Source organism: Pituophis catenifer, unplaced genomic scaffold, assembly GCF_029215685.1.
Source record: "Pituophis catenifer annectens isolate HBS135680 unplaced genomic scaffold, rPitCat1.0.hap2 SCAF_7, whole genome shotgun sequence".
Classification (NCBI taxonomy): domain Eukaryota; kingdom Metazoa; phylum Chordata; class Lepidosauria; order Squamata; family Colubridae; genus Pituophis; species Pituophis catenifer.
This window is the reverse complement of record NW_027256887.1, coordinates 9,542,355-9,567,882: the sequence shown is the minus strand read 5'-3', so window position 1 is coordinate 9,567,882 and position 25,528 is coordinate 9,542,355. Positions and strand designations below refer to the sequence as shown.

The window sequence follows — 25,528 nt, the reverse complement described above, 5'->3', positions numbered from 1 at the left end:
AACTGATCTTCCGGTTTTTGGCGCTACCATGTGTGCACACTGGGGAACTGCTCTTCTCGTTTCCGGCACTCCCGCACGTGCAGGCCAGAGAACTGCTCTTCCAGGTTTTGCCACTAAACTGATCTTCCGGTTTTGGCGCTACCATGTGTGCACACTGGGGAACTGCTCTTCTCGTTTCCGGCACTCCCGCGCGTGCAGGCCAGAGAACTGCTCTTCCAGGTTTTGCCACTAAACTGATCTTCCGGTTTTGGCGCTACCATGTGTGCGCACTGGGGAACTGCTCTTCTGGTTTCTGGCACTCCCGCGCGTGCAGGCCAGAGAACTGCTCTTCCAGGTTTTGCCACTAAACTGATCTTCCGGTTTTGGCGCTACCATGTGTGCGCACTGGGGAACTGCTCTTCTGGTTTCCAGTGTTCCCGTGCGTGTAATCCAGTGAGCTGCTCTTCCGGTTTCTGGCACTCCCGCACACGCAGGCACTCCTGTTTCGGCACTCGATGCTGAAAAGATCCGCCAACACCGTCTTATACCGTTTCAGACAAACGGTTATCCAATCTCTTCTTTAAAAACTTCTTCTTCCTAGTGTATTCTCATGGGTGATGGGTCTGCTTTTCGGATCATTGAACACCACGTTGCATGGTCAGCTGCGTCTCCACGGTGCTGGCCCACAGCTTGCCTATCTTTGTTGATGGTGTCTTGCCATCTCTGTTTTGGATGCCCGTGAGGTTGCCAGGCATTGACTTCTAGTTGGTAGGTAGTCTTGGCCATGGTGGAAGGTGCTGCTCGCTGGACATGTTCCCACCAGCAGAGCCGGCCTTCTCTCATCTTCTCTATAATTGGTGCCACACCAAAATGGTGTCATTTGTGATCAAGAAGGGAGATGCCCAATATCCAACAGAGCATTCGCATTTCCATGCCACGGAGATAGTTTTCGGTCCCTGTTGTTGCTGCCCAGCATTTGGTGCCATACAGTGCAACAGGGCAGATGGTTGTCCTGTAAATCTTAGATTTAAGATGGGTTTGGCATTCGTCTGTCACATAACACACTGGTGAATTCTCGCCAACACATCCAGGTTGCATTCACCCTTGCTCGCACCTCATCTCTTCTTTAAAAACTATTATGGCCCTCTTCTGCCAAGTTCATATAAGACTTCCAATCTAGACCCCCATCCTGGCAAAAAAAACCCCAAAACCCTGGCAATTTCTAAACTTCTGGCTTCCATCCAGCGGTGATCCAGATTTCTGCAGTCCAAACTCACAGCTACCTCAGCAGATCGAGATGGAGTGTTGGAGGAAAGATACCGTTCTCTCTGAAGATGCTCCCAGCAGTTCTCTGCCTTTCTCCCGAGTGATGCCCAACCAGCCAGACCTGTTTGATGGCTTTCAGCTCCAACCTTCACTCAAACAATCAAGATTTATCCCTTGCCTCCATAAAATGTGGTATAACATAAGCTGACGTAAATACAGCCAAAATATTCCTCCTCACCATCGCCCCGTCTCAGCTGTTCGAGTTCCAACCAACTCCTGCTTTTGCTTTCTAAGAAAGCTTATACAGCACCCCAGAGGTGGGATTCACTTACCTTCCCTACCGGTTTGTAAATGCGAGCATGTGTGCATTACGCAGTGCTCGCGCATTATGTCCAGGCGGGTGGGTGGAGCCTCCCACAGTTACCACTACCGGTTTGCTCGAACCGGACAGAACCAGCACTCAAAAGCCCAATTGGGCTTATTATCAGGGGATGTTTTATTTTCGGGGAAACAGGGTCGATGGCATCAGAGATTCTGACCAGAGGTTGGTTTCACATAATTTTACCACCGGTTCGCCGCACACCGAAAATGTAAGAGCGTGTGTGCCTTCTGTGCATGCACACAACTTTCTGCACATGCGCGCAACCTTCTGTGCATGCGCTTTGCTCGTGCACGCAGCTTGCATACATGCACGCAGCTTAGAAAATGTGGCTAAATAGGATGGCATAGTGCTGGGGTGGGCAGGCAGGCCTACCCACAGGTCGCCACTACCGCTTCGCCCGAACCGGTCCGAACCGGCTGAATACCACCACAGATTCTGACAAATTTAAATATTCCATGCCATCTAGTGATCATCTGGGTGGCATGGAAGAGCTCCTTGAGGCTATAAGGCAAAGGTGGGAAATGATGGCCCCTTTATGATTTGTGGACTTCAACTCCCAGAATTCCTGAGCCAACCATGCTGGCTCAGGAATTCTGGGAGTTGAAGTCCACAAGGGCCATTGTTTCCCCACCCCTGCTGTAAGGAGTGGTCTGGCTTGCTCTACATCTTCAACAAGGCTATATTTACTTGTGACTTTCAATTCCTAATCAGCCCAGTGGAAACAAGGTGTGTGTTGTGTTTGGATTATAGTCATTAACTGAGGCGAGGATGTCAACGTAACATCAGTTTATTTCAGGCAACAGCAAAACATTAGAACACTGAACTGTCAGTCTATCTGACAGTTTGCCTTTTTATACTTGGCAAACAGAACAGCATTAACCAATCAGGAAACGAGTAACTCCCGCACTTAGCATAACCCCGTCCCAACCAATCAGGTGCAGGCATTTCCATCGCTATGGTAACGCGCCGACACAACAGTGTGATTTTGGACTTCTGTGATCTTCTGGATCTGACCCAGGGGTGGTATTCACTTACCTTTGCGACCAGTTCGCAAATATGAGCATGTATAGAGCGTCAAAAACATGGATAAATAGGATGTGATGACATCTGGGCGGGTGGGCGGAGCCTCCCACAGCCGCTGATACCACTTCGCCCGAACCGGATAGAACCGACTAAATACTACCACTGATCTGACTGATGGACATCTTGGATTCTGGAGTTGGTTGCCCCAACCCTGCTGCTCTCCTTTCCACTCCTGAAGATCACAGATTGATTCACGTATTCGTTCTTGACTTCTCGGAGGACGTCTCGGCAATTTTGTGGTCAGCTCCTTACTCTGCCACCTTCCCCTGCCTGTGTCAACCCCCAACCGTCGGACTACAATCTTCCTTCTGTTCTTCCCCTTTCGAAGAGGGAACGCAAAGACTTGTAAGGAAGAAAGGCGGTTGTGAGAGTCTATGCTTTGCTCTGCCAGTTTCCAAGCTCTTTATGTATTGATTAAAAGCATCGTTTAAAAATAAAATAAAATAAAATCAAAGTCAGCTGGCCCAGCATGCCAGCCACTTCGCTTTGGGCCCATCAACGCCAGCTGTACCATAAAGTGATTCACAATGCTTTTTATTTATGTCCTCCGATCCTTTCACGCCCCCGTCCCTTTCAGTATTTTGGCATTTACTGTATTCAGTTGGGTTCCTTGGCTGCCCTTCGCAATGTGCTCTTCATTAGGTTTAATTTGATTTTGCTGTGTTTTATTTTGCGGGCAGATGTGCTACCTTAATGGCTTTGGCTGCAAGGGGGACTATCCAATAGAGAGGTTTTTTTTGGGGGAGGGCGGGAAATGGGGGGACACAGAGCCAGAGCCAGGAATTGCTAAGAAGGTCCACTTAAAAAGTAATTTATGGCAGGCGATCTACAGGGAGAAGCAAATTGGCCAAACTGATGTTTATTTTCATGGAAGAATAAGCATAGCCAGAAACAGGGAGTGTCTGCAGCGAGGTGAGGTCAAAAATGTCAAAATGGCAGCTACTCAAACCCAAACCAGTGGTGGGTTATTTATTTATTTATTTATTTATTTATTTATTTATTTATTTATTTATTTATTTATTTATTTGTTTCAATTTCTATACCGCCCTTCTCCAATAGGACTCAGGGCGGTGAACAGCCAAAGTAAAAAACAGGACATACAAAATTTAAAAACAATTTAAAATAATTAGATATTTTGGCCGTAAATTAAAACAACCCAATTTAAAATCACTTTAAAATTTAACTCAAGCCAGCCCAGCTAGCTGAAATAAATAGGTTTTCAGGGCCCGACGAAAAATCCGGAGGTCTGTTATTGTACGTATCTCTGGGGGGAGGTAGTTCCAGAGGGTGGGCGCCGCCACAGAGAAGGCTCTCCCCCTGGGGGTCGCCAGCTGACATTGTCTGGCAGACGGCACCCTGAGGAGGCCCACTCTGTGCGAGCATACTGGCCGGTGGGAGGCTATTGGTGGCAGAAGGCGGTCTCATAGGTACCCCGGCTCTAAGCCATGGAGCGCTTTAAAGATGGTCACCAACACCTTGAAGCGCACCCGGAAGACCACCAGGAGCCAGTGCAGCTCGCGCAGGAGAGGTGTCACATGGGAGCGCCTCGTCGCCCCCATAATCCCCCGCGCGGCCGCGTTCTAGACCAGCTGGAGCCTCCGGGTGCACCCCAGGGGGAGCCCCATGTAGAGAGCGTTGCAGTAGTAACGTTACTGGTAAGTTGTTACTGGTTCGCCCCGGATCAGGCAAACCGGTAGTGGTGGCTGCAGGAGGCTCCGCCTACCCCGCTTGGATGCTTCTGTACACGCACAAAAGTGTCTCACGAGCAAACCGGTAGCAACCTAAATTGAACTACAGACCCAAACCTTATGACAATTGTAAAAAAGGGGTGGGGCTTTGATTGCAGGGGTGTGGCTGCTGCTATCTTAGCCTCCCGTTAGCGTCACTACTCGAGGGGGAAAAAGTGGAAAGCAGGTTATTTATCTATGGAGCATGTGTTTGTGTGTTTCTGTGTGTGTCTGTTTTAAGAAAGGCAAGATGGCAGACGTTGCAGTACGACCGAATCCCTTCCCATTTATGTGTATGTGTGCATCTTGACTACTGCTGGAAGAAAAATCCAGCTCCTGTTCCAAGCCAGGAATAAAATGGAGGTTGATTGGAAAGAAAGAGTCTGTTTATCGGTGAACAGAACCAAACAACACACACACAGCGTGCAGTTCTGGGACAGCTGACAAAATGGAGTTGAGAGTGGGTGGGTTTTATATCTTCTGGATCCCTAAGGGGTCACGTAGGGGTCATGGCTGGCTCTATAGGCAAAAGAGGAAATGCAAATCCTAGGTGTTTGTCTGAGCTAATCTTGTCAACCTTTGGCTTGTTGCTTATCTGAGGTTTCTGTCTGACCCAGTCTTTCTGAACTGATTACCAAATCTGTATTTCTAAAAGCTGGCCTCCCCAGTTTCTGCTTGGGGCAAGGAGACTGGGGCTGGTTTCTGCCTCCCTTAAGATTCCCCCCCCCCATTTCTCCTTTAGGGGAAATATTCTGTCCTGCCTTTTTAATATTCCCCAAATATTTCCTTCTCTAGGAGGGTGGGTGGGTGGGTGCTGACTTTCTACACTACCTCCTCTTGACTTCCTGGGTGCCACTACTGGAAAGCTACAGTAGTGGCCAAAATTGTGGAAACCTTTTGGGAAAAGTGTATTTTCTAAAACTAGCTAATAACACCACTTTTCTTTTTTGGAGTAGTACCATAAAATTATATATCAATGGAAAGATAATTTAATCAAGAATGTAATGCAATAACTTTTATGACGGATTTGCTATTAGAATAGCAGTTACAGTATAAAGGAGAAAAGTGAAACACATAGAAAAAACGAGATGTACAAAAATGATCACCATAAAAAAATGAGATATACAAAAATTATCACCATGTCAGTTAATACTTAGTTGGGTAACCTTTAGCATGAATGACGGCCTTACAACGTCTTCCCATGGAGTGAACCAAGCCTTTTAGTTCTGCAGCTGTTCTAATGTGAAACCAAGATTGAATGAGGCTTCTATTAACTGGGTTTTGTTGCTGGGTTGCTTCTGACTAACAAGTTTCTTTAGTCAGCTCCCTAGATTTTCATTTGGGTTAAGATCTGGGCTATTCCCAGGTCATTCCAGCAGTGGAATATGATTATCTTGAAACTCCCACCCAAAAAAGTTGTGTTATTAGCCATCAAACCTCAAAAACACACTTTTCCCAAAAAGTTTCCACAATTTTGGCCACTGCTGTATATACAGCAAACCAGGAAATAATAATACTTTAGTTATTTGGAAGATTTCCATCAAAGTGCACCAGCTAATCAAGTAAATCACATCAATCTTTATTATGGTGTTGGACAAACAGGCAGCTAGCGTTTTTTTTTGCTTGACTAAGCTTTATATTCCTTTATGCTCTACTTTCAATTCCCTCCACCTTCTTAATATGCACTCTTTTCTTCTTGAGTTCCTAGCCAAACAGAAACACCCCCCCCCAGCTTTATCTCTGCAGGAGTCACAAAAGTCAAGATGGCGACCATGAGCACCTGATTGGCCAATAAAATGACAGGGGTTTGATTACACAAATATGGCCACCATCTTGGATTTTCTGAAACCGCCCCTCACCAGTGGTGAAATCCAAATTTTTTTTACTACTGGTTATGTGGGCATGGCTGGAGAAGGATACTGCAAAATCTCCATTCCCACCCCACTCCAGGAGGAAGGATACTGCAAAATCCCCCCTCCCCACTTCTGGGGAAAGGATATTACAAAATCTCCATTCCCACCTCACTGGGGCCAGCCAGAGGTGATATTTACCGGTTCTCCGAACTACTCAAAATTTCCGCTACTGGTTCTCCAGAACCTGTCAGAACCAGCTGGATTTCACCCCTGCCCCTTAAATCACTGCAGTGGTTGAGTTAATAACCTGGTTGTTAAGTGAATCTGGCCTTCCCCGTCGACTTTGCTTGTCAGAAGGTCACCAAAGGGGTCATGTGACCCCGGGACACTGTGACCATCATAAATATGAGCCAGTTTCCAAGCATCCGAATTTTGATCACATGACCATGGGGGGAAAAAAGTCACTTTTCCCAGCGGTGTTGAATTTGGAACCGTCACTAAACGAACGGTTGTTAAGTCGAAGGATCCCTGTATTTAAAGCAAGCTTCATTTCAATCTTTCTTTCTTTCTTTCTTTCTTTCTTTCTTTCTTTCTTTCTTTCTTTCTTTCTTTCTTTCTTTCTTTCTTTCTTTCTTTCTTTCTTTCTTTCTTTCTTTCTTCATTAAATTTCTATACCGCCCTTCTCCCGAAGGACTCAGGGTGGTGAACAGCCAGAAGATAAAACACAGAGATACAAAAATTTAAAATAGATTAAAAATGAATTAAATAATTTGGCTGAATTTAAAATACCCCATAATTTAAACAGATTAAAATTTGTATTTAAAATTTATATTTAAAAGGGGAAAAGATTTAGGCCAGGCCAGCTTGATGAAATAAAAACGTTTTAAGCGCGCGACGGAAGGTGCGCAGATCCGGGATCCTCCGTATCTCCGGGGGGAGCTCGTTCCAGATCGTAGGTGCCCCCACAGAGAAGGCTCTCCCCCTAGGGGCCACCAGTCGACATTGTTTGGCCAACGGCACCCGGAGAAGCCCCTCTCTATGGGAGTGTACTGGCCGGTGGGAGGCTATTGGTTGAAGCTGACCATGGTGTTTCCCGTTAAGCAGTACATCATTTTGGGATTTGGACAGAGGTAGGCTGCTGGGGGTTCGCAGGGGTTCGGGAGAACCTCTAGCTAAGATTCTGTGCAGTTCAGAGAACCCCCAAATCCCACTCTTGGCTGGCCCTGCCTACCCCTCCCCTCCCCTCCCCTCCCCTCCCCTCCCTGGAGTCCCCATGTGGCCCATTTTGGATGCAGGTAACTGCAGGGTGTGTGCGGAGACTCCTGGAGGGCGAAAAACGGGCCTACCGGAAGCTCGGGAAAGCTGCTGGCTGTTTCTGGCCTGCAGAGCCTGGGGAGGCTGTTTTTGCCCTCCTGGAAGCTCGAGAAAAGCCTCTGAAGCCTGGGGAGGACAAAAACACCCCCCAGCCATGGTGCAGGAGGCCGACTAGGCCACGTCCACCCACCAACGGGGCAGAGAACCCCTCACTAAAATTTTTGAAGCCCACCCCTGGGTTCTGGGGGGTCTTTGAGAGGCTTAGCCAGTACTCCTCCTTCCATTCTTTGACTTTCCTTGGCCTCAGAGCACGGCAGTTACTACGTGCTGGAGCTGTACTACACAAACGACACAAACAGTAGGCCTGTCTGTGGGATTCCCACATCAATCTTTCCCGGGCCTAAATAGAGCAGCCAGAGGCAGGGGAGAAAAGCAGCTTGCTTGCTCTGGGTACCCACAAACTAGGGTCGAAGCCACCAGGATGGGAATATTTCTGTCATTTATAGAGCCCGGAACAGTGATTCATTATCTTCATGAGTGTTCAGGCGAGCTGGCAGGAGGTGGGCTGGGGGCAGGGAAGGGAGCTCGAAAAACATTGACGTGGTCTTTCTCCAGATCAATGTGCCTGTATTCAACCATGGGCCAGAGAGACTCCTTTCACGGCTCCTGGCTCTCTCTCCAAGGAGGGTGCCCAGAGACAAGCAGGAGGAGGAGGAGGAGATGGTCAGTTAGAAGGGAGTCAAGAGAATCTTCTCCTCCATGTAAAAAAAAACCTGGGAGCTTCCGTTCCACCTTCTTAACTCTTGGCTAAACTAGGTCTGCAGGATCCAATCTGGGTCGGTCCCTGGGACAGAGATTTAGTCTTACGAGCTTTCTGCGCCAACTCAGGAAGCTCAAACTGCCCAAGGAGCTGTTGATCCAGTTCTACAGAGGAATTATGGAGTCTGTCATCTGCACCTCTATAACTGTCTGGTTTGGCTCTGCAACCCAACAAGACAGACACGGACTTCAGAGGATAATTAGAACTGCAGAAGAAACAATGGCTACCAACCTGCCTTCCATTGAGGATCTGTATACTGCACGAGTCAAAAAGAGGGCTGTGAAAATATCTACAGACCCCTCGCATCCTGGACATAAACTGTTTCAACTCCTACCCTCAAAACGACGCTATAGAGCACTGCACACCAGAACAACTAGACACAAGGACAGTTTTTTCCCGAACACCATCACTCCGCTAAACAAATAATTCCCTCAACACTGTCAGACTATTCACTAAGTCTGCATTACTATTAATCTTCTCATCATTCCCACCACCCTGTGACTGTAACTTTGTTGCTTGTATCCTTACGATTTATATTGATATTGTTTCCTGATTGCTTATTTGTACCCTATGATTATCATTAAATGTTGTACCTTATGATTCTTGATGAACGTATCTTTTCTTTTATGTACACTGAGAGCGTATGCACCAAGACAAATTCCTTGTGTGTCCAATCACACTTGGACAATAAAAAAAATTCTGTTCTGTTCTGTTCTGTTCTGTTCTGTTCTGTTCGGTTCTGTTCTGTTCTGTTCTAAGGGAGGAGAAGGGCATGGTTCTGGGTGAATGGCCAGCCAGTACATACATGTGCACAGTTCTATTTGCACAAGCGGCAGACACAGTGCCAGAAATGGAGCACACACACTTACAGGCTGCTTGTGCAAGTGGGACTGAGTGCATGCACCTGCTCGCACACCCGCCACTTGGGGGAGGGCCTTCTCTGTGGGGGCTCCCACCCTCTGGAATCAGTTGCCCCCGGAGATAAGGAGAATCCATGACCTCAATGCCTTCCGTCGTTCCCTGAAAACCCATCTTTTCCAGCAAGCCGGGTTGGCTTAAGAAATTTTTAAATTCTTTTAATTAGTCTGTGATTTTTTAACTTTCGGGCCAAAATTTATATATATTTTTAAATGTTTTAATATTTGTATTCTATGTTTTTTATCTTGGCTGTACACCGCCCTGAGTCCTCAGGGAGAAGGGCGGTATATAAATTGGAAATTAAATTAAATTAAATTAAATTCCGCAGCCCAGTTTCAAACAGCTCACAGCCCAGTACTGGATTGCCACCCAAGGGTTGGGGATCCCAGTCATAGAGCAGGGCTCCCCAACCAGCATTGCAGTCCTTTGAATATCATGGGCATTTTTTTTAAAAAAAAGATGGGTGGGACTACAATATGTGTTCATAACCGCCCTTGTGAAATTTTTCATGCAAATATACATGTAAACATTCCTAATTGGTCCTGAGACAAATAGAGCTTTAGAGCAGGGGTGTCAAACTTGATTTCATTGCAGGCCACATCAGGGTTGTGTTTGATATCGGGGGTGGGGGGGGGGAGGGGGGCGTGGCTGGGTGTGTGTGGCCAGCTCGACATCACTCATGTCGAGGGCGCCTGTGGTGGCCTGAGTGCTCTGCCAGCGAAAACGGGCTCCCAAGTTCCGTTTTCAGCTGCGATGGCCTCTTGCAACCCTCTGCTAGCAAAAACGGAGCTTGGGAGGGATGTTTTCAGCTGCAACGGCCTTCTGCAACCCTCTGTCAGCAAAAATGGAGTTCGATTTTTGCTGGCAGAGGCACTGCGGGCCGGTCCTTCATTGTTTTTCTATGTTGGAATAGAATAGAATAGAATAGAATAGAATAGAATAGAATAGAATAGAATAGAATAGAATAGAATAACAGAGTTAGAAGGGACCTTGGAGGTCTTCTAGTCCAACCCGCTGCTTAGGCAGGAAACTCTACACCACTTCAGACAAATGGTTATCCATCATCTTCTTAAAAACTTCCAGTATTGGAGCATTCACAACTTCTGGAGGCCAGTTGTTCCACTGATTGATTGTTCTCACTGTCAGGAAATTTCTCCTTAGTTCTAAGTTGCTTCTCTCCTTGATTAGTTTCCACCCATTGCTTCTTGTCCTGCCCTCAGGTGCTTTGGAGAATAGCTTGACTCCTCTTCTTTGGGGCAGCCCCTGAGATATTGGAACACTGCTATCATGTCTCCCCTAGTCTTTCTTTTCATTAAACTAGACATACCCAGTTCCTGCAACTGTTCTTCATATATTTTACCTTATGGTCCCCTAATCATCTTTGTTGCTCTTCTCTGCACTCTTTCTAGAGTCTCCACATCTTTTTTTATATCGTGGCGACCAAAACTGAATGCAGTATTCCAAGTGTGGCCTTACCAAGGCATGATAAAGTGGCATTAACACTTCACGTGATCTTGATTCTATCCCTCTGTTGATGCATCTTAGAGAGGACTATGAAGAAATGTGGAGTGACAGTATATATAAATCCAGTGGTGGGCTGTAACTGGTTTAAGAACCAGTTCTGTGAGTGCGCACTTTGCGTGCTTCACACACACACACACGCCTAATGCGCTTACAAGCAGCATTCAAAATACAGCAATTTGAAGCTCAGCTGCTTACCTTCTAAGGCAGCCCTGGTAAGTAGAGGCGCGGAAATCAGCTGTGCAGCGTGAATCAGCTGAGCCAGAAAGAAGGAAATATAGGACAGGATAGGGCAGCTGGGCGAGGCCAGCTGATCATCAGAACTACTGGTCCGAACCGGCAGCAGTCCACCACTGTATAAATCTAAGTGCTATTCAGTGGTGGGTTTGTACCGGTTCGCGAACCGGTAGTGAAGGCGGTGGGAGGCTCTGCCCATCTGCCCGGACATCATCATGGACACTCTGCACATGTGCAGAAGGTTCTGTGCATGCACAGAAGCTCTGCGCGCGAGGGAAGCAAGCGCGCGCACGAGCACGCTCCCAGTTCCGAACCGGTAGCGAAGGTAAGTGGAACCTACTACTGGTGCTATTGCTATTACTGTGGAAGAAAAGGCACTTTAATCTACCGGGTGCGGTCCAAAAAAGTCAAGATGGCGTCTACGGATAGAATGATTTAAGCTCCAGCCCATCTTACATGCCTCCTTCCACGCCTCCATCTCACACCTGCGGATCTGTTTCAAATGTCAGAATTCAAAATATTCCGTCCAAAGTTGCCAATCTAGCAGAACAAGTCCCATGAAAAGCTTGGAACCGGAATGAGGAGGGAAATTTCCTTCCCTGTGCGGCTTATTTTCCCATGCCAGTTTTCGCAACATTACAGGTGTTTGCCCCTAGTGTCCTGGCCAGGCTCCAAGCGTCAAAACAATATAATTAACCTCTGCTTTCCTAAATTGCAATTCTGCCCCCCTCCCTCTAGTTTCACCGAGTTGCTTAATTTCCGGTTGTGTTTGTCTCTCGGCGAACAGCCTTCGTCCGATTCCATGAGGTGGCTAGAAGTCTTGGCTTTCGTGGAAGTTGAGCTGGACTCAAAGAGCCATTTTATTTATTTTACATTGTTTTTAAAAAGAATTATGCATTGTTCATAATAATGGAGGCATTTCCTCTCATTTAAGCACAGGCCCAGGTTTAATTTGAGGTCTTCGGTTTTTTACTTTTTCGTTGCTTGCTGCTACTGCTTTTAATTGATCGAAGTGCTTTCATCTTTTACAACTTTTGTGAGGTAAATTTTTCTTCATGGGATAAGAAAGGCTTAATTGAACACAAGGCTGGAGCATCTTATGCCCAATTTCTCCTTGCAGGGGATGGAAGATCTTTGCAAGCCTGAAGCAGGAATCAATCCTAAAGTTGGAAATAACCTTGGAGGTCATCTAGTCCAATCCCCTGGTTAGCACAGGAATTCTCAGATCATCCGGGACAAATGGATGTCTAACCTTTGCTTGAAAACCTTCAGTGTGGAGCCTCCATGACGCCAGGAGAGAAACTGTTCCCTTCTTCACAATTCCCACTGTCAGGAAATTCCTCCTTGCTTTGAATTTGGTTTGCGCTTTACTAAACCTCTTGTTAGTGATGGATTGCCACCGGTTTGCACCGGTTCGGGCAAACCGGTAGTAGCAGCGGCAGGAGGCTCCGCCCACCCGCCCGGACGTCATCAAATATAGGCTCTGCGCGAGCGAACCAGTAGCAAAGGTAAGTGAAACCCACCACTGCCTCTTGTCCTATCCCTAGAACTACACCTTCTTTTCTGTGAGACCCTGTAGAAAGTTAGCACCCACTCCTCTCCTAGAAGAATGAAATATTCTAGGAAATATTAAAAAGACAGAATATTATACCTCCATGGATGAAAAAAAGAGAAACATGCTCTTGGAAAGCAGCCCTCACCTTTGTTAATAGCCCCAGAAAGGCTGGGCCAGCTTATCTACAACACAAAAGACCTTCACCCTCAGGACGTAATAGGATTAGCCCTCTACCCATCTCACCACATGGCACCTGGGAAGATTACATCACCCAGCAAGATTCAACCAAGCCTGGGATTCAAGGCAACCTACTAAGTTACCCCTGCATGGCCTCATGGGAGTCTGACCACCAATCAGGATACCTGCCCTTACACAGGAACAGGAAGCTCCAAGGCGGGGCCCAAGGGAGGGTATAAATCTCTCTCTCTCTCTCTCACCCATGTGCTCATTTTGCCCAGGATCCAAAACACCCATGGTCCCATTAAACCTTCTTTCCAAGCAGTCTCCACGTTTTCAGTGTCTTTCTCCCCACTTGGAACTGAACCCCGATGGACATTTCTTCCAACAACCCCTTCAAAGATTAGGAGCCATGGTGCCGCAGTGGTTAGAATGCCAGGAGTTCGATTCTGACCATGCTCACGGTTGACTTTCCATTGGTAAAATGAGGACCCAGATTGTTAGGGGCAATATACTGGGTCGGTAAACCACTCAGAGAGTGCTGTAAAGCAAGGATCCCCAAACTCTGGGCCTCTGCCCACTACTGGGCTATGGTCTATTCACAACTGGGCCTCATGAGCAGCGAGCTGGCACACACGTGCAACTTGCACAAGTGTGTGCCCACCAGCACGCCACTCACATGAGTTGATCTGCATGCATGCATGTGCATACTGGCCCACCGCTAACATGGCCCGGTTCCCTTCTCCTAGCACATGTTCTGCCCTTTCCACCCATGTAAGCAATGAAAGAGGAAGAGGCAACACACATCCTTTGTCCAGGCTCTGTTATTCCATGAGCAAGTGGTTGGATTTGGCCCAGAGATGGAGAAGGAAAGACAACTGAAAGGGAGCAATGCTGGTTGTGTGGTTGTGAAGCTATCATCAATAATTTTCAACCCCAACTCGCATCTCACATCGGCTAACGACAGCGATTAACACAGTTGTTTGTCCTACTCTTATCAACGAAGAGTAATTCCCAGGGTAACCTTAGCGTGAGCTGTGTTATACTGAATGCAGTGGTGGGATCCTCCCGGTTTAACAACCGGTTCGTTGATCGTGTGCGCATTTTGAAGAAATCTTCACTTCCGCGTTTCTCTGGAGGAGAGACACAGCTGAGGCGCGGCAGAGCACGAATCGCTCTGTCGCGCGAATCAGCTGAGAAGATAAAGGTAGGAAAATAGCGCGGGCGGGCGGGTAGGCCCAGCTGATTGTCGGGATGAACCGGTTCGCTCCCAGCTGATCGTCGGAGCTACTGAACCGGTCCGAACCGGTAGAATCCCATTCCTGACTGAATGGAAATTTGAGCATTCTTTAATTTTCTTTAATGTTCATGTTCACATTTCTTTTTCAGAAGCGTTTAAGCTACGAAGAAAGAATGGCTGGCAGGTTACTTGGACTGGAGAACGCTGCATCTGTGTTTGTATCACAGAATGAACAAAATGCAGAGGACACACAAGTAAGCCTTTCTCCATTTTTAAGCGCTGTTGTTCTGTCAGACTAAACACGGCCTTTGGCGAAAGGGCAAAATCATACCAAACCAAACCCCATGCGTTCTATAATTAGTACGGACCTTCAGATTAGAAATCAAATGTAATGGGATTGTAATTCCGTGACCTTGAGACTAGGAACCTCTTAAAATACTCATTAAAAAAAACCCACAGGGAGCTGTTTGTTGAGAAGTCTTGTTTTGTTTCTCATCCACACCTTTTAAATGCCAGAACATGCTAAAATCAAGGCCTTCGGGACTTCAGAAACAAACTCACATATCTGACAGAGAATCCTAACCTCCCCAAAGAATAGGATCTGCCTAGAATTTGTATGATTTATAGTAACAACTTCGGCATCATTAATTGAAAACCAGTAAGCTGCAGCCCTTGAAGGAAGGTTAGGAGGTTTGAAGTGTTTTTTGGGGGGGGAACAAAGCTTCTATTGTGAGTTATACACTTACCAGGCGACCATCAAATTCTTCGCTGAAACCGGAGCTCGCCTGGCAGCGTCAAAAAGGGGTAGCCAAAGAGGGAAGAATCGCTGGCTTTGGAACAGCTGCCCTAGACTGGTACAGAAAGAGCCCTGGCAGGGCAACCTCCCTGGGCAGACAAAACACACGCTGCACAATGCTCCAAACAAGGAGAATATCTGGCCTGTGTAGAGCACATGGCATGATAGGGATTCAAAGGCTGTTCTAGACGGCAGCTGTGCTATGACCAGGAGATGTTTGGACTTTTTCCGCTGCAGACATGCCGGAGAAACTCGCAAGGAGAGTTGGTTGCTGCTATAGCCGCCAAGAGTTTTGTGGCACTGCAAGCATGAACACAATTATTTTTTACTTATTTTATTTATTTTATTTATTTTATTTATTTATTTGTCAAGCATATATAAGATAACAGGTAAAAGTATAAACATAATTTGAATACATGAAAAGAGCAAGAGTAAAAAGGAATATTAGGACAGGGACGGTAGGCACCGCTGGTGCGCTTATGCACGCCCCTTACAGACCTCTTAGGAATGGGGTGAGGTCCACAGTAGACAGTCTTAGGTTAAAATTTTGGGGGTTTGGGGAAGAAATCACAGAGTCAGGTAGTGCATTCCAGGCATTGGCCACTCTGTTGCTGAAGTCGTATTTTCTGCAATCGAGTTTGGAGCGGTTTACTTTGAGTTTGTGTCTATTATTTGCTCGTGTATTGTTGCGGTTGAAGCTGAAGTAGTCATTGACAGGTAGGACATTGTGGCAGATGATTTTATGTACTACACTTAGGTCAGACCGAAGTCGGCATAGTTCTAAGTTGTCTAAGCCCAAAATTTGAAGTCTGGTGGCATAAGGGATTTTATTGCGGGTAGAGGAATGGAGGACTCTTCTCGTAAAATACCTCTGGACTCTCTATATTGTATTAATGTCCGATATGCAGTGCGGGTTCCAGACAGATGAGCTGGATTCGAGAATTGGTCTAGCAAAGGTTTTGTATGCCCTAGTTTGCAGTACAATATTACCAGAGAAGAAGCTACGCAAGATTAGGTTAACAAATCTTAATGCCTTTTTGGCAATGTTGTCACAGTGGGCTTTGGCACTTAGATCATTTGATATGACTACTCCAAGGTCCTTGAGTGAGGGTCATCTACAAGGTCATGTCCATCTCATTTGTATTTTATGTTTTGATTTTTTGCATTTTTTTGGTACTTTTGCATTTTTTTTATTGTGGTGCAAGCTTTGGGGAGCTTGAACTGGGCTGTGTGGAGCAGGAAACTATGGAGGGAACGTCCCTTTGAAGATCTTTTCAGTTTCCACCCAACATATCATATGGAAGCGAAGTTACAGGCAGTTCTCGACTTACAACAGTTCATTTAGTGACCATTCCAAGCAGTGGTGGGTTCCTCCTGGTTCGGCCCGGTTTGGCCGAGCCGGTAGTGATGACGATATGATATCACTGAACCAGTTCTGCCCCCCTGCCCCCCGCATTATTCTTATCTTTTATTTGGCCCCCACCCCCAATCTATTGCAGCCTCCTGAGTCCCAGCTGATTGGCTAGAAGGAAAAAAACTGTTTAAACTCTTGCTGCGGGGCTTCAAAGAGCCGCCCTACAGCTGATCAGTGTTAAAAGGCAATGTGGTGGTAGACTGGTGCCTCCAAAAACGAATGAGTAGACCGGTGCCTCCAAAAACAAATGAGTAGACCGGTGCCTGCAAAAATAAATGGGTAGACCGGTACAGCTCTGCAAGCAGTTAAAAGCCTGGTAGACCAGTACCTCTGCTAAATCCTAAAGAATTGTCACATGACCATCAAGCCACGCCCACAAAATAAGCCATACCCACAGAACCGGTAGTAAAAATTTTTAGAACCTAGCCCTGATTCCAAGGTACAACGCAGTGCGGTATTCGGCCGGTTCTATCCGGTTCGGGAGAACCGGTCGGGGTGACTGCAGGATGCCCCGCTCACCCGCGCGGACGTCATGACGTCCCATTTTTCCACGTTTTTGAGGCTCTTGCGTATGCACACATGCACATTTGCGAACCATTAGGGAAGGTAAGTGAATACCACCCCTGGTACAACGGCATTAAAAAAAGTAACTTATGACCATTTTTCACACTTATGGCCATTGCAGCATCCCCCTGGTCACGTGATTTACATTCGGATGCTTTACAACTGGTTCGTATTTATGACGGTCACAGCCTCCCGGGGTCATGTGATCCCCTTTTGCGACCTTCTGACAAGCAAAGTCAGTGGGGAAGTCGGATTCACTTAACAACCGGGTTTACTAACTTAGCAACTGCGGTGATTCCCTTAACAACTGGGGCAAGCCAGGTCGTAAATGGGGGCAAAACTCACTCAATTGTCTCGCTTAGCGACAATAACATTAGGCTCGATTACGGTCATAAGTTGAGGACTATCTGTAGCTGTTTCCCAGCTGATAAAACAGATGTCTCTGGAACAATGTTTCCATCAACAAATATTGGAATCCTGCATTCAGTTTTGGTCGCCACAATGCAAAAAAGATGTGGAGACTCTAGAAAGAGTGCAGAGAAGAGCAACGAAGATGATTAGGGGGAGTGGTGAAATCCAATTTTTTTTACTAGCGGTTCTGTGGATGTGGCTTGGTGGGAGTGGTGTAGCTTGGTGGGCATGGCAGGGGGAGGATACTGCAAAATCCCCATTCCCTCCTCACTCCAGGGGAAGGATACTGCAAAATCTCCATTCCCACCCCACTCCAGAGGAAGGATACTACAAAATCTCCATTCCCTCCTCACTCCTGGGGGAAGGATACTGCAAAATCTCCATTCCCACCCCACTCCAGGGGAAGGATACTACAAAATCTCCATTCCCTCCCCACTCCTGGGGGAAGGATATTGCAAAATCTTCATTCCCACCCTGCTCTGGGGCCAGCCAGAGATGCTATTTGCCGGTTCTCCAAACTACTCAAAATTTCCGCTGCCGGTTCTCCAAACTGCTCAAAATTTCTGCTACCAGTTCTCCAGAACCTGTCAGAACGTGATGGATTTCACCCCTGATTAGGGGACTGGAGGTTAAAACATGTGAAGAATGGTTGCTGGAACTGGGTATGTCTAGTTTGATGAAGAGAAGGACTAGGGGTGACATGATAGCAGTGTTTCAATATCTCAGGGGCTGCCACAAAGAAGAGGGAGTCAAGCAATTCTCCAAAGCACCTGAAGGCAGGACAAGAAGCAATGGGTGGAAACTAATCAAGGAGAGAAGCAACTTAGAACTAAGGAGAAATTTCCTAACAGTTAGAACAATTAATCAGTGGAACAACTTGCCTCCAGAAGTTGTGAATGCTCCAACACTGGAAGTTTCTAAGAAGATGTTGGATAACCATTTGTCTGAAGTGGTGTAGGGTTTCCTGCCTAAGCAGGGGGTTGGACTAGAACACTTCCAAGGTCCCCCTTCCTTCTGTTATTCTATTCTATTCTCCAAAAGATCAGATCCGGACATTTGCAACTCACTATGCTGAGTCATCACACGTGCCCATGTGAGCCACCTCTCTGCCCAAAGTCGCTTCATACCACAAAGGAGCTTAGCAAGGAAGGTATAAAGGAAGAGGGAAAGACGCTTGATTACAGCCCTTGGAGAGCTGTCACATACAATTTACAAAGGCCTCTGTTCCTTGTCATTTCAAGGTACCAAAGCGGCTTGCAGAAGACGAGCTGCGGCTGGTACCAGTTATAATACGCTTACTGGGACAATGATAGCATTCAAGAGCTTTCAGGCCTCTGAAAAAATGTAGAAAGTGCAACTGTTAAGCTGGCTACGGTGGGTGGAAAGCTGTAGAGAAGAAGTGAAATAACCTGGGTTGGAAGCTTATTAATAGCAGCTTATCCCCGAGAGAATTATGGCAATATGGCAATTTCAGGATTGAGAAGATTTCACTGCTTGTAAAGGTAGTAATTGTTGGACTACAATAGCTGCTTATAATGATGCCACGTTGGGTACCTCAAGCTGTGTTCAAGTGTGTATCTGATACACATTGTGTTAATCGATCAAATGTTCTCTCTGTTTTCTTTCTTTCTCTCTGTCTATCTATCATCTACCCATCTGTCTCTCTGTCTGTCTCTGTCTCCCTCTCTCTCTCTGTGTCTCTGTGTTTGTCTCTGCCTCTGTCTGTCTCTCTCTCTCTGTCTGTCTCTCTCTCTGTCTCTCTGTCTCCCTATATAATCATCTATTTTTATCATCTCTCTATTTATCATCTCTCTCTCTCTCTCTCTCATCTATGTACTTATGTATATATGTACATATGTACACACACACATGTACATAAGTACAGAGAGAGAGAGAGAGAGAGAGAGGGAGAGAGGGAGAGAGAGAGAGAGCGCCTGGGTGTATTTTCAGTACAGAAAAAGTATACAAAAATGATAGAAAGTAAGAAAAAGAAAAGTGGAAACAATATCTAATATTTCCACTCTTTTTTCCTGTCAAGTAAGTATCATTGTATTCTTTTTCCTCTTTCCTCCTTTTTAAATTACTAGATCCAAAAATTATCAGTTCAATCTTTTCTTTTCTCAGAAAAAAAAAAACTTATAAGGTTTCTCTTTCTTGTTTTCATTTTCCATGACTTAATTAGCAGTGGTTTCTCTTTTACACCACATTTTAATTTAGCTAAAATAAGGCTCACTTTCTCTCTTCCATACCTTTGCATGACTTTTACTCTGAATATTTCGTTTGTTTGTTAGATTTGTGTGCCTCCCACCTTGTCTAGAGGCGACTCAGGACAGGAAACAACATTAAAAAACCAGTAAACACAGGAAAAGCTTCTTGTTCACTCCTCCTTCTGTCTCCTGAAGTTCTGAAAGGGGAGAATCTCTGCGGATGAGTTTGCAGCTCTTGATCAGTAGCCCAAAAACTGAACGGAGGTAAGATTGACCAGAATTGTTCATGAATGGGAGGACTCCTTGTCTTGGCTATTCACAGTGGTGGGATTCAGCCGATTCGAGTTGGTTTGGGTGAACCAGTAGTTAAATTGCTGGCTGGCCCCGCCCCACCCCTCCCCTCCCCTTCCAGGAGTCCCCACGCGCCCCATTTTGGCTCCCAGGTAAGTGTAGAGAGGCCTACTAGGCCCAAAACGGGGCGCAGGGGTGTGTCCCCCCCCCAGCGACCCATTTTTGCTCCCAAGGGGGTGCAGGAGGTCAAGTGCTGTTTGTCACACCCCCTGGCCATCCCCACCATGGCCACACCCACCCACCCAGTCATTAGGGCAGCGAACCGGTTGTTAAATTGTTTGAATCCCACCACTGGCTATTCACATAATACTTTGCTTCTATTCACACTATGTGAAATGCTTCCAGCAAGTTAGAAGCTTCACACCAGGGGTGAAATCCAGCAGGTTCTGACAGGTTCTGAAGAACCGGTGGCGGAAATTTTGAGTAGTTCGGAGAACCAGTAGCGGAAATTTTGAGTACTTGGAGGACCAGCAAATATCATCTCTGGCTGGTATTTCCCCACTGCTTCACACTATTATTTTCATCAATTACTTTGTTTTCATGTGACTGTCTAGGGATGAGGAGGAGGAGGTGGAAGAGGAGGAGGAGAAGGAGGAGGAGGAATCAAAAAAACCCAACACAATCATTGGCTGTATTAAAAGAAGGATAGAACCAACATCACATGTAGTGTTACTACTGCTTTATAAGGCCTTGGTAAGAATACCACATCCAGTTTTGGTCACCACAATGTAAAAAAAGATGTCAAGACTCTGGAAATAGCGCAGAGATGAGTAACAAAAATGATTAGGGGCCTGGAGGCTAAAACACATGATTAAAACCTTCTTAAATGTGCATTGCACGGTGGCATCTGCCATTCTGACTTGTTTTTGAAATTTGCTTCCATTCCAACGCTGTATATAATAAACCTAGAGCTCCACTTAGAAATAAACATTATTGTATTGAGTGTGGCTTGCCCTCAGAAAAGAACTTATAGGGTTGCATGTTATAGGTATCCTTATTTAGAACAGAGTTTATCCATGTCAATGTTTTTCAACGTAAGAGGTGTGGACTTCAGCTCCCAGAATTCCCCAGTCAAGATGCTGGTTGGAGAATTCTGGGAGCTTAAGTCCCACATATTTTAAAGTTGATGAAGTTGGGAAACACTGATTTAGAAAGACTAAGTATGCAAGAAGAGTTAATCTTCGCATTGTAAGCCGCCCTGAGTCTCCGGAGAAGGGCGGCATATAAATTAAAGCAAAAAAATAAAAATAAAAATCTACCATAAGTACGATGGCAACTACTATATGTTAATCCTTCCTTCCCTCCCTCCATCCCTCCTTCATCCCTCCATCCTATTGCTGCATAATCCTTTACATTCCCTCAGTTCAGGGGTGGGTTCTACTTACCTTTCCTACCGGTTTGCAATGGGAGTGCATGCGCACGCTTCTGCACATGTGCAGATCGTCAATTATGATGTCCGGGTGGGTGGGAGGAGCCTCCCACCGCTTTTACTACCGGTTCTAAAGAACCGGAAAGAGCCGGGAGCAAACCACCACTGCTCCAGTTCCTTGATCTTTCAAGAAATATAATCCATCAGAAAGTTAGATTTTCCTCTTTTTCCTCTTGCAACAATAACAGCAATGATCTAAGTTGCAGTCTAACGTAACTTCTGCTTAGCCAGGCCTGCCCAAAAGTGAGGATGGAGATGGCATCTGTGTGCTGATTTCAGCTACTCGAGGAAGCCTGAATATAATAATGGATTTTACGTGTCCAGAGGAAAAAAAAACACAAATTCCTTTATGAGCAGAGTGGTTAGGAGGAGAATGGAAAAAGAGCTAATCAAAGTGTCCGTGTGTCTGTGTGTCAACAACTTCAAATGGCAGCCGCACTCTTATAGTGGTGGTTACCAGCTTCGCTTTTTTAAAAAACCCAACATGGATGTATCTCTACCTCACGAAGGAGGCTCGGCAATTGCCATTGTTCTTATCTTTTCTTTTGGCTGAGATAAGCTGAAGTGAAATGATGACTAAAGGACTTCCACTGTTTTCTAGGAGAAATAACTGTTCTGAAGAACAGCTCTGAAATAAATACAAAAAAAAACAATAACGAGCAAACTTCTCTGCCAGACACATGGTCTTGGGCATCTGTTCCTAACAGGGGTGGGGTTCAAAAATTTTAGCAAGGGGTTCCCTGCCCGGTTGCTGGGTGGGCGTGGCCATGGTGGGCGTGGCCTAGTCGGCCTCCTGCACCACGGTGGGGGTGGGGGAAGGCGTTTTTGCCCTCCCCAGACTCCGGAAGCTTTCCTTGAGCCTCCAGGAGGGCGAAAACAGCTTCCCCAGGCTCTGGAGGGCCCATTTCCAGCCTTCCCAAACTTCTGGTAGGCCCGTTTTTTACCCTCCCCAAGCCTCCGCATGCTTACCTGCATCCAAAACAGGCCGCGTGGGGACTCCTGGGAGGGGTGGGGTGGGCGGAGCCAGCCAGGAGTGGGATTTGGGGGTTCTCCGAACTGCACAGAACCTTAGCTAGAGGTTCTCCTGAACCCCTGCGAACCCCCAGCAGCCCACCTCTGGTTCTTAACCACAATAACATGAAAATGATGAAAGGACATTTCTCATGAAGTCATGAGGCATTAGACACTCTCTAATCCAGTGTTGGCAACTTGGCAACTTGAAGACATGTGGACTTCAATTCCCAGAATTCCCCAGCCCTCATGAAATTCTAAAACATTATTCTAAATGTTTAACCCCCCACATCATCTCTAGATACATATAAGTCACAAGTCACACACTCTTCAAGACAACACTTGAAAACGTCTAGTCTAGCTAATATTCCTGAGAAAGTAGGCTAAGTATGATTGGTTAATATTTGTTTGCAAATCCAGCTTTTGGCTCCTCTGACTTTTCACCCCAAATCACCTAATTGTTGTCAATCATCTTCTTTTGATATTTCAGACAAGGCACTGGTGCAGTGGTGAAATCCTCCGTGGATTGCCACTGGTTTGCTGTCCGTGCATGCACGGTGCGTGCGAAACGCATGCTGCGTGTGCGCACATCCGTAGTGCGTGCCAAATGCACACTGCATGCACATTATGCACCAAATGCATGCAGTGCATTTGCGCATTCGCAGTGCGAACCAAATGTGTGCTTCAGGTGGAAAAAGGACGCTTTCTGAGGCAAGTAGAACAGCGAGGGGAGGTACAGCTATGCTGCGCTATTTAGATTCACTAGAAAGCAGGATTTCCTGCTTTCTAGTGAATATAAATCACGTGGCACAGCTGATCGTCAGAAATACCGGTTAGGACCAACTGGTAGCTTTTTTTTTTACTACCAGTTCGGCGAACCGGTAGCTTTTATCACTACCGGTTTGTCCAAACCGGTGCGAACCGGTAGGATTTCACACTGCACTGGTGGCGACATAAACTTTGAAATGTACAGAAGCCTCTTCTCTTAGAGATTTTTTTCATTTTTTTCATTTTTGTTTAGGATAGAACATCGTATGCAATCTTTGGCCTCTGTTTTAAGAAATGGCAGTCAAGAGTTTCCCTTCTGAAGCCCTTTCTGAAGCAGCAGTGAACAGGCATAAAAACAAAAACAAAAGAAATTTATTTCAAGGGAATGTTTAGAAAAGCGAAACTGCAGGAGAGTAGGGTACTCAGCCTTCAAAAGAAGGATAAAAATAAATCAGATCATCTCAAAAGCCTGGACAAACCAGGAACTTTCTTAAGGCCACAAAGGCTTCAGATTTGGCAGCAGAGAAACCTTCTATGAGATGTTTTGTCAAAAATGTGCCAGTGCGTTGAAGCTTCCAAAACAAAATAACTTGTTGTATACATTTGAATTTGGACCTTGGCCTGCTGTTGGTGGTGAGGCAGGAAGGGACAGACCAGATGGTAGGAACTGGAAAACTTGCAGCTTTGGCTGACTGAGAAGACTGGTCTTCATCTGTAGACAATGCTCTGTCTCTTGAAGAACACCGTCCTGTACCTGGTAAAGGTAAAGGTTCCCTTCGCACATATGTGCTAGTCGTTCCCGACTCTAGGGGGCGGTGCTCATCTCTGTTTCAAAGCCGAAGAGCCAGTACTGTCCAAAGACATCTCCATGGTCATGTGGCCGGCATGACTCAACGCCAAAGGTGCACGGAACGCTGTTACCTTCCCACCAAAGGTGGTCCCTATTTTTCCACATGCATTTTTTACATGCTTTCGAACTGCTACGTTGGCAGAAGCTGGGACAAGTAACGGGAGCTCACCCCATTATGCGACACTAGGGATTCGAACTTTGCTTTGCTTGCGCACTTCTGCACATACGCAGAAGTGTCCTGATGACATTGGGGTTGGTGGGCGGAGCCTCCTGCCGATTTTACTACCGGTTCTTGCGAACCGGTCCGAACCGGGGGCGACCCACCACTGGTTGAAAGTTGTTTAAGTACTGGTGAACAGGCACCTCCGTCTGTAGGGATGTGTAATGCTCAGCATTATCTGTCTCCCATGAAAGCCAACTGTTAAAGGTGACACTTGTAATAACATAGGCGGATTGTTATTCAGTGCTGGGATCATTCAGGGAGGAATGGACATGACAAATCATCTGACAAATCTGTAAAAATACCTCAGGAGTCTTTTAATAATCATCCTTGCAAGTCAGTTGGCTATTTACAATATTTCCCAGCAATGGGACATTTAAATTCTTTTTGGATGCATAAGACAAATTGAATTCTTTTATATAAACAATTCTGCCTGGACATTTCAAAGAAACACTTCTTACATAATCATACAATATATAATTTTTAAAAATCAGAAAAGTTGATTAATGATCATGTCCATTTGCATCGTTCTTTTTCAGCAAAAATGTCAACTCTGAAGCTGGTTTGACTGAGGCCATCTTGGATGCTTCAGTGTTGCCGCAATGGTGCTGAGAGATGGGGGGGAGGGAAAATAGAGATAGCTGGGATCTTGTAGCCAAAAAAAAAAATAGCTTCCCCTGAGAACCAAGGACATTTCTCACAGGTGGCTGAAAAGAGGAGGAGTGAAGTTTCCTAGCAACTGGACAGCATCTTGATTGGATCATGTGACTGATTGCTTGGGAAAGAGAGAAAATCTCTTTCACAATTAGGTGAAAACTGTGGGAACCTTGAGAGTCGGTTTTCACCGGTCTGTGCCAATATGATATATCCAATAAACTTGTTCTTTGAGGAACCTGCTTGCCTTGGAGTTCTGTTTGCTATGGGTGTATTACTTGGAACCCTGACATTAAACAGTGTTACTTCCTGCGCCCCTCTGCACCTCTGCCATAGATTCATCAATGTGATTACACATCCTGTAAGCAGGGGTGAAATCCAGCAGGTTCTGACAGGTTCTGGAGAACCGGTAGCAGAAATTTTGAGTAGTTTGGCGAACCGGCAAATACACCTCTGGCTGGCCCCAGAGTGGGGTGAGAATGGAGATTTTGCAATATCCGTCCTGTGCCACACCCATCAAGCCACGCCCACCAAGCCACACCCATAGAACCGGTAGTAAAAAAATGTGGATTTCACCACTGCCCGTAAGTAGTGCTTGACAGTGTTTGCAGGTTGCCAGAATCACACAGGGAGGGAGGAGGAAGCCAAGGATGGAATGGGACAACTCGCCATGGTCCACTTGCCATGGCCAGCCACATCACCATGGCCACCTCATCACGGCTACCTCACCACAGCTATGGTCAAATTGCCATGGGGTGTAAAAGAGAGAAAAGCCAGTTGA

At 46.1% G+C, this 25,528-nt stretch overlaps 1 protein-coding gene across 1 annotated transcript in view; it reads right to left on the bottom strand.

The window, feature by feature from the left end:
- Positions 1-368: 368 nt before the first annotated feature.
- The window catches only part of LOC139319581 (potassium voltage-gated channel subfamily KQT member 1-like), a 173,552-nt gene continuing 148,392 nt past the window's right edge, over positions 369-25,528 (bottom strand). Inside the window, exon 14 of the mRNA XM_070947484.1 lies at positions 369-497. Coding sequence (XP_070803585.1) covers positions 369-497 — 129 coding nt within the window. The remainder of the gene's footprint in view (positions 498-25,528) is intronic.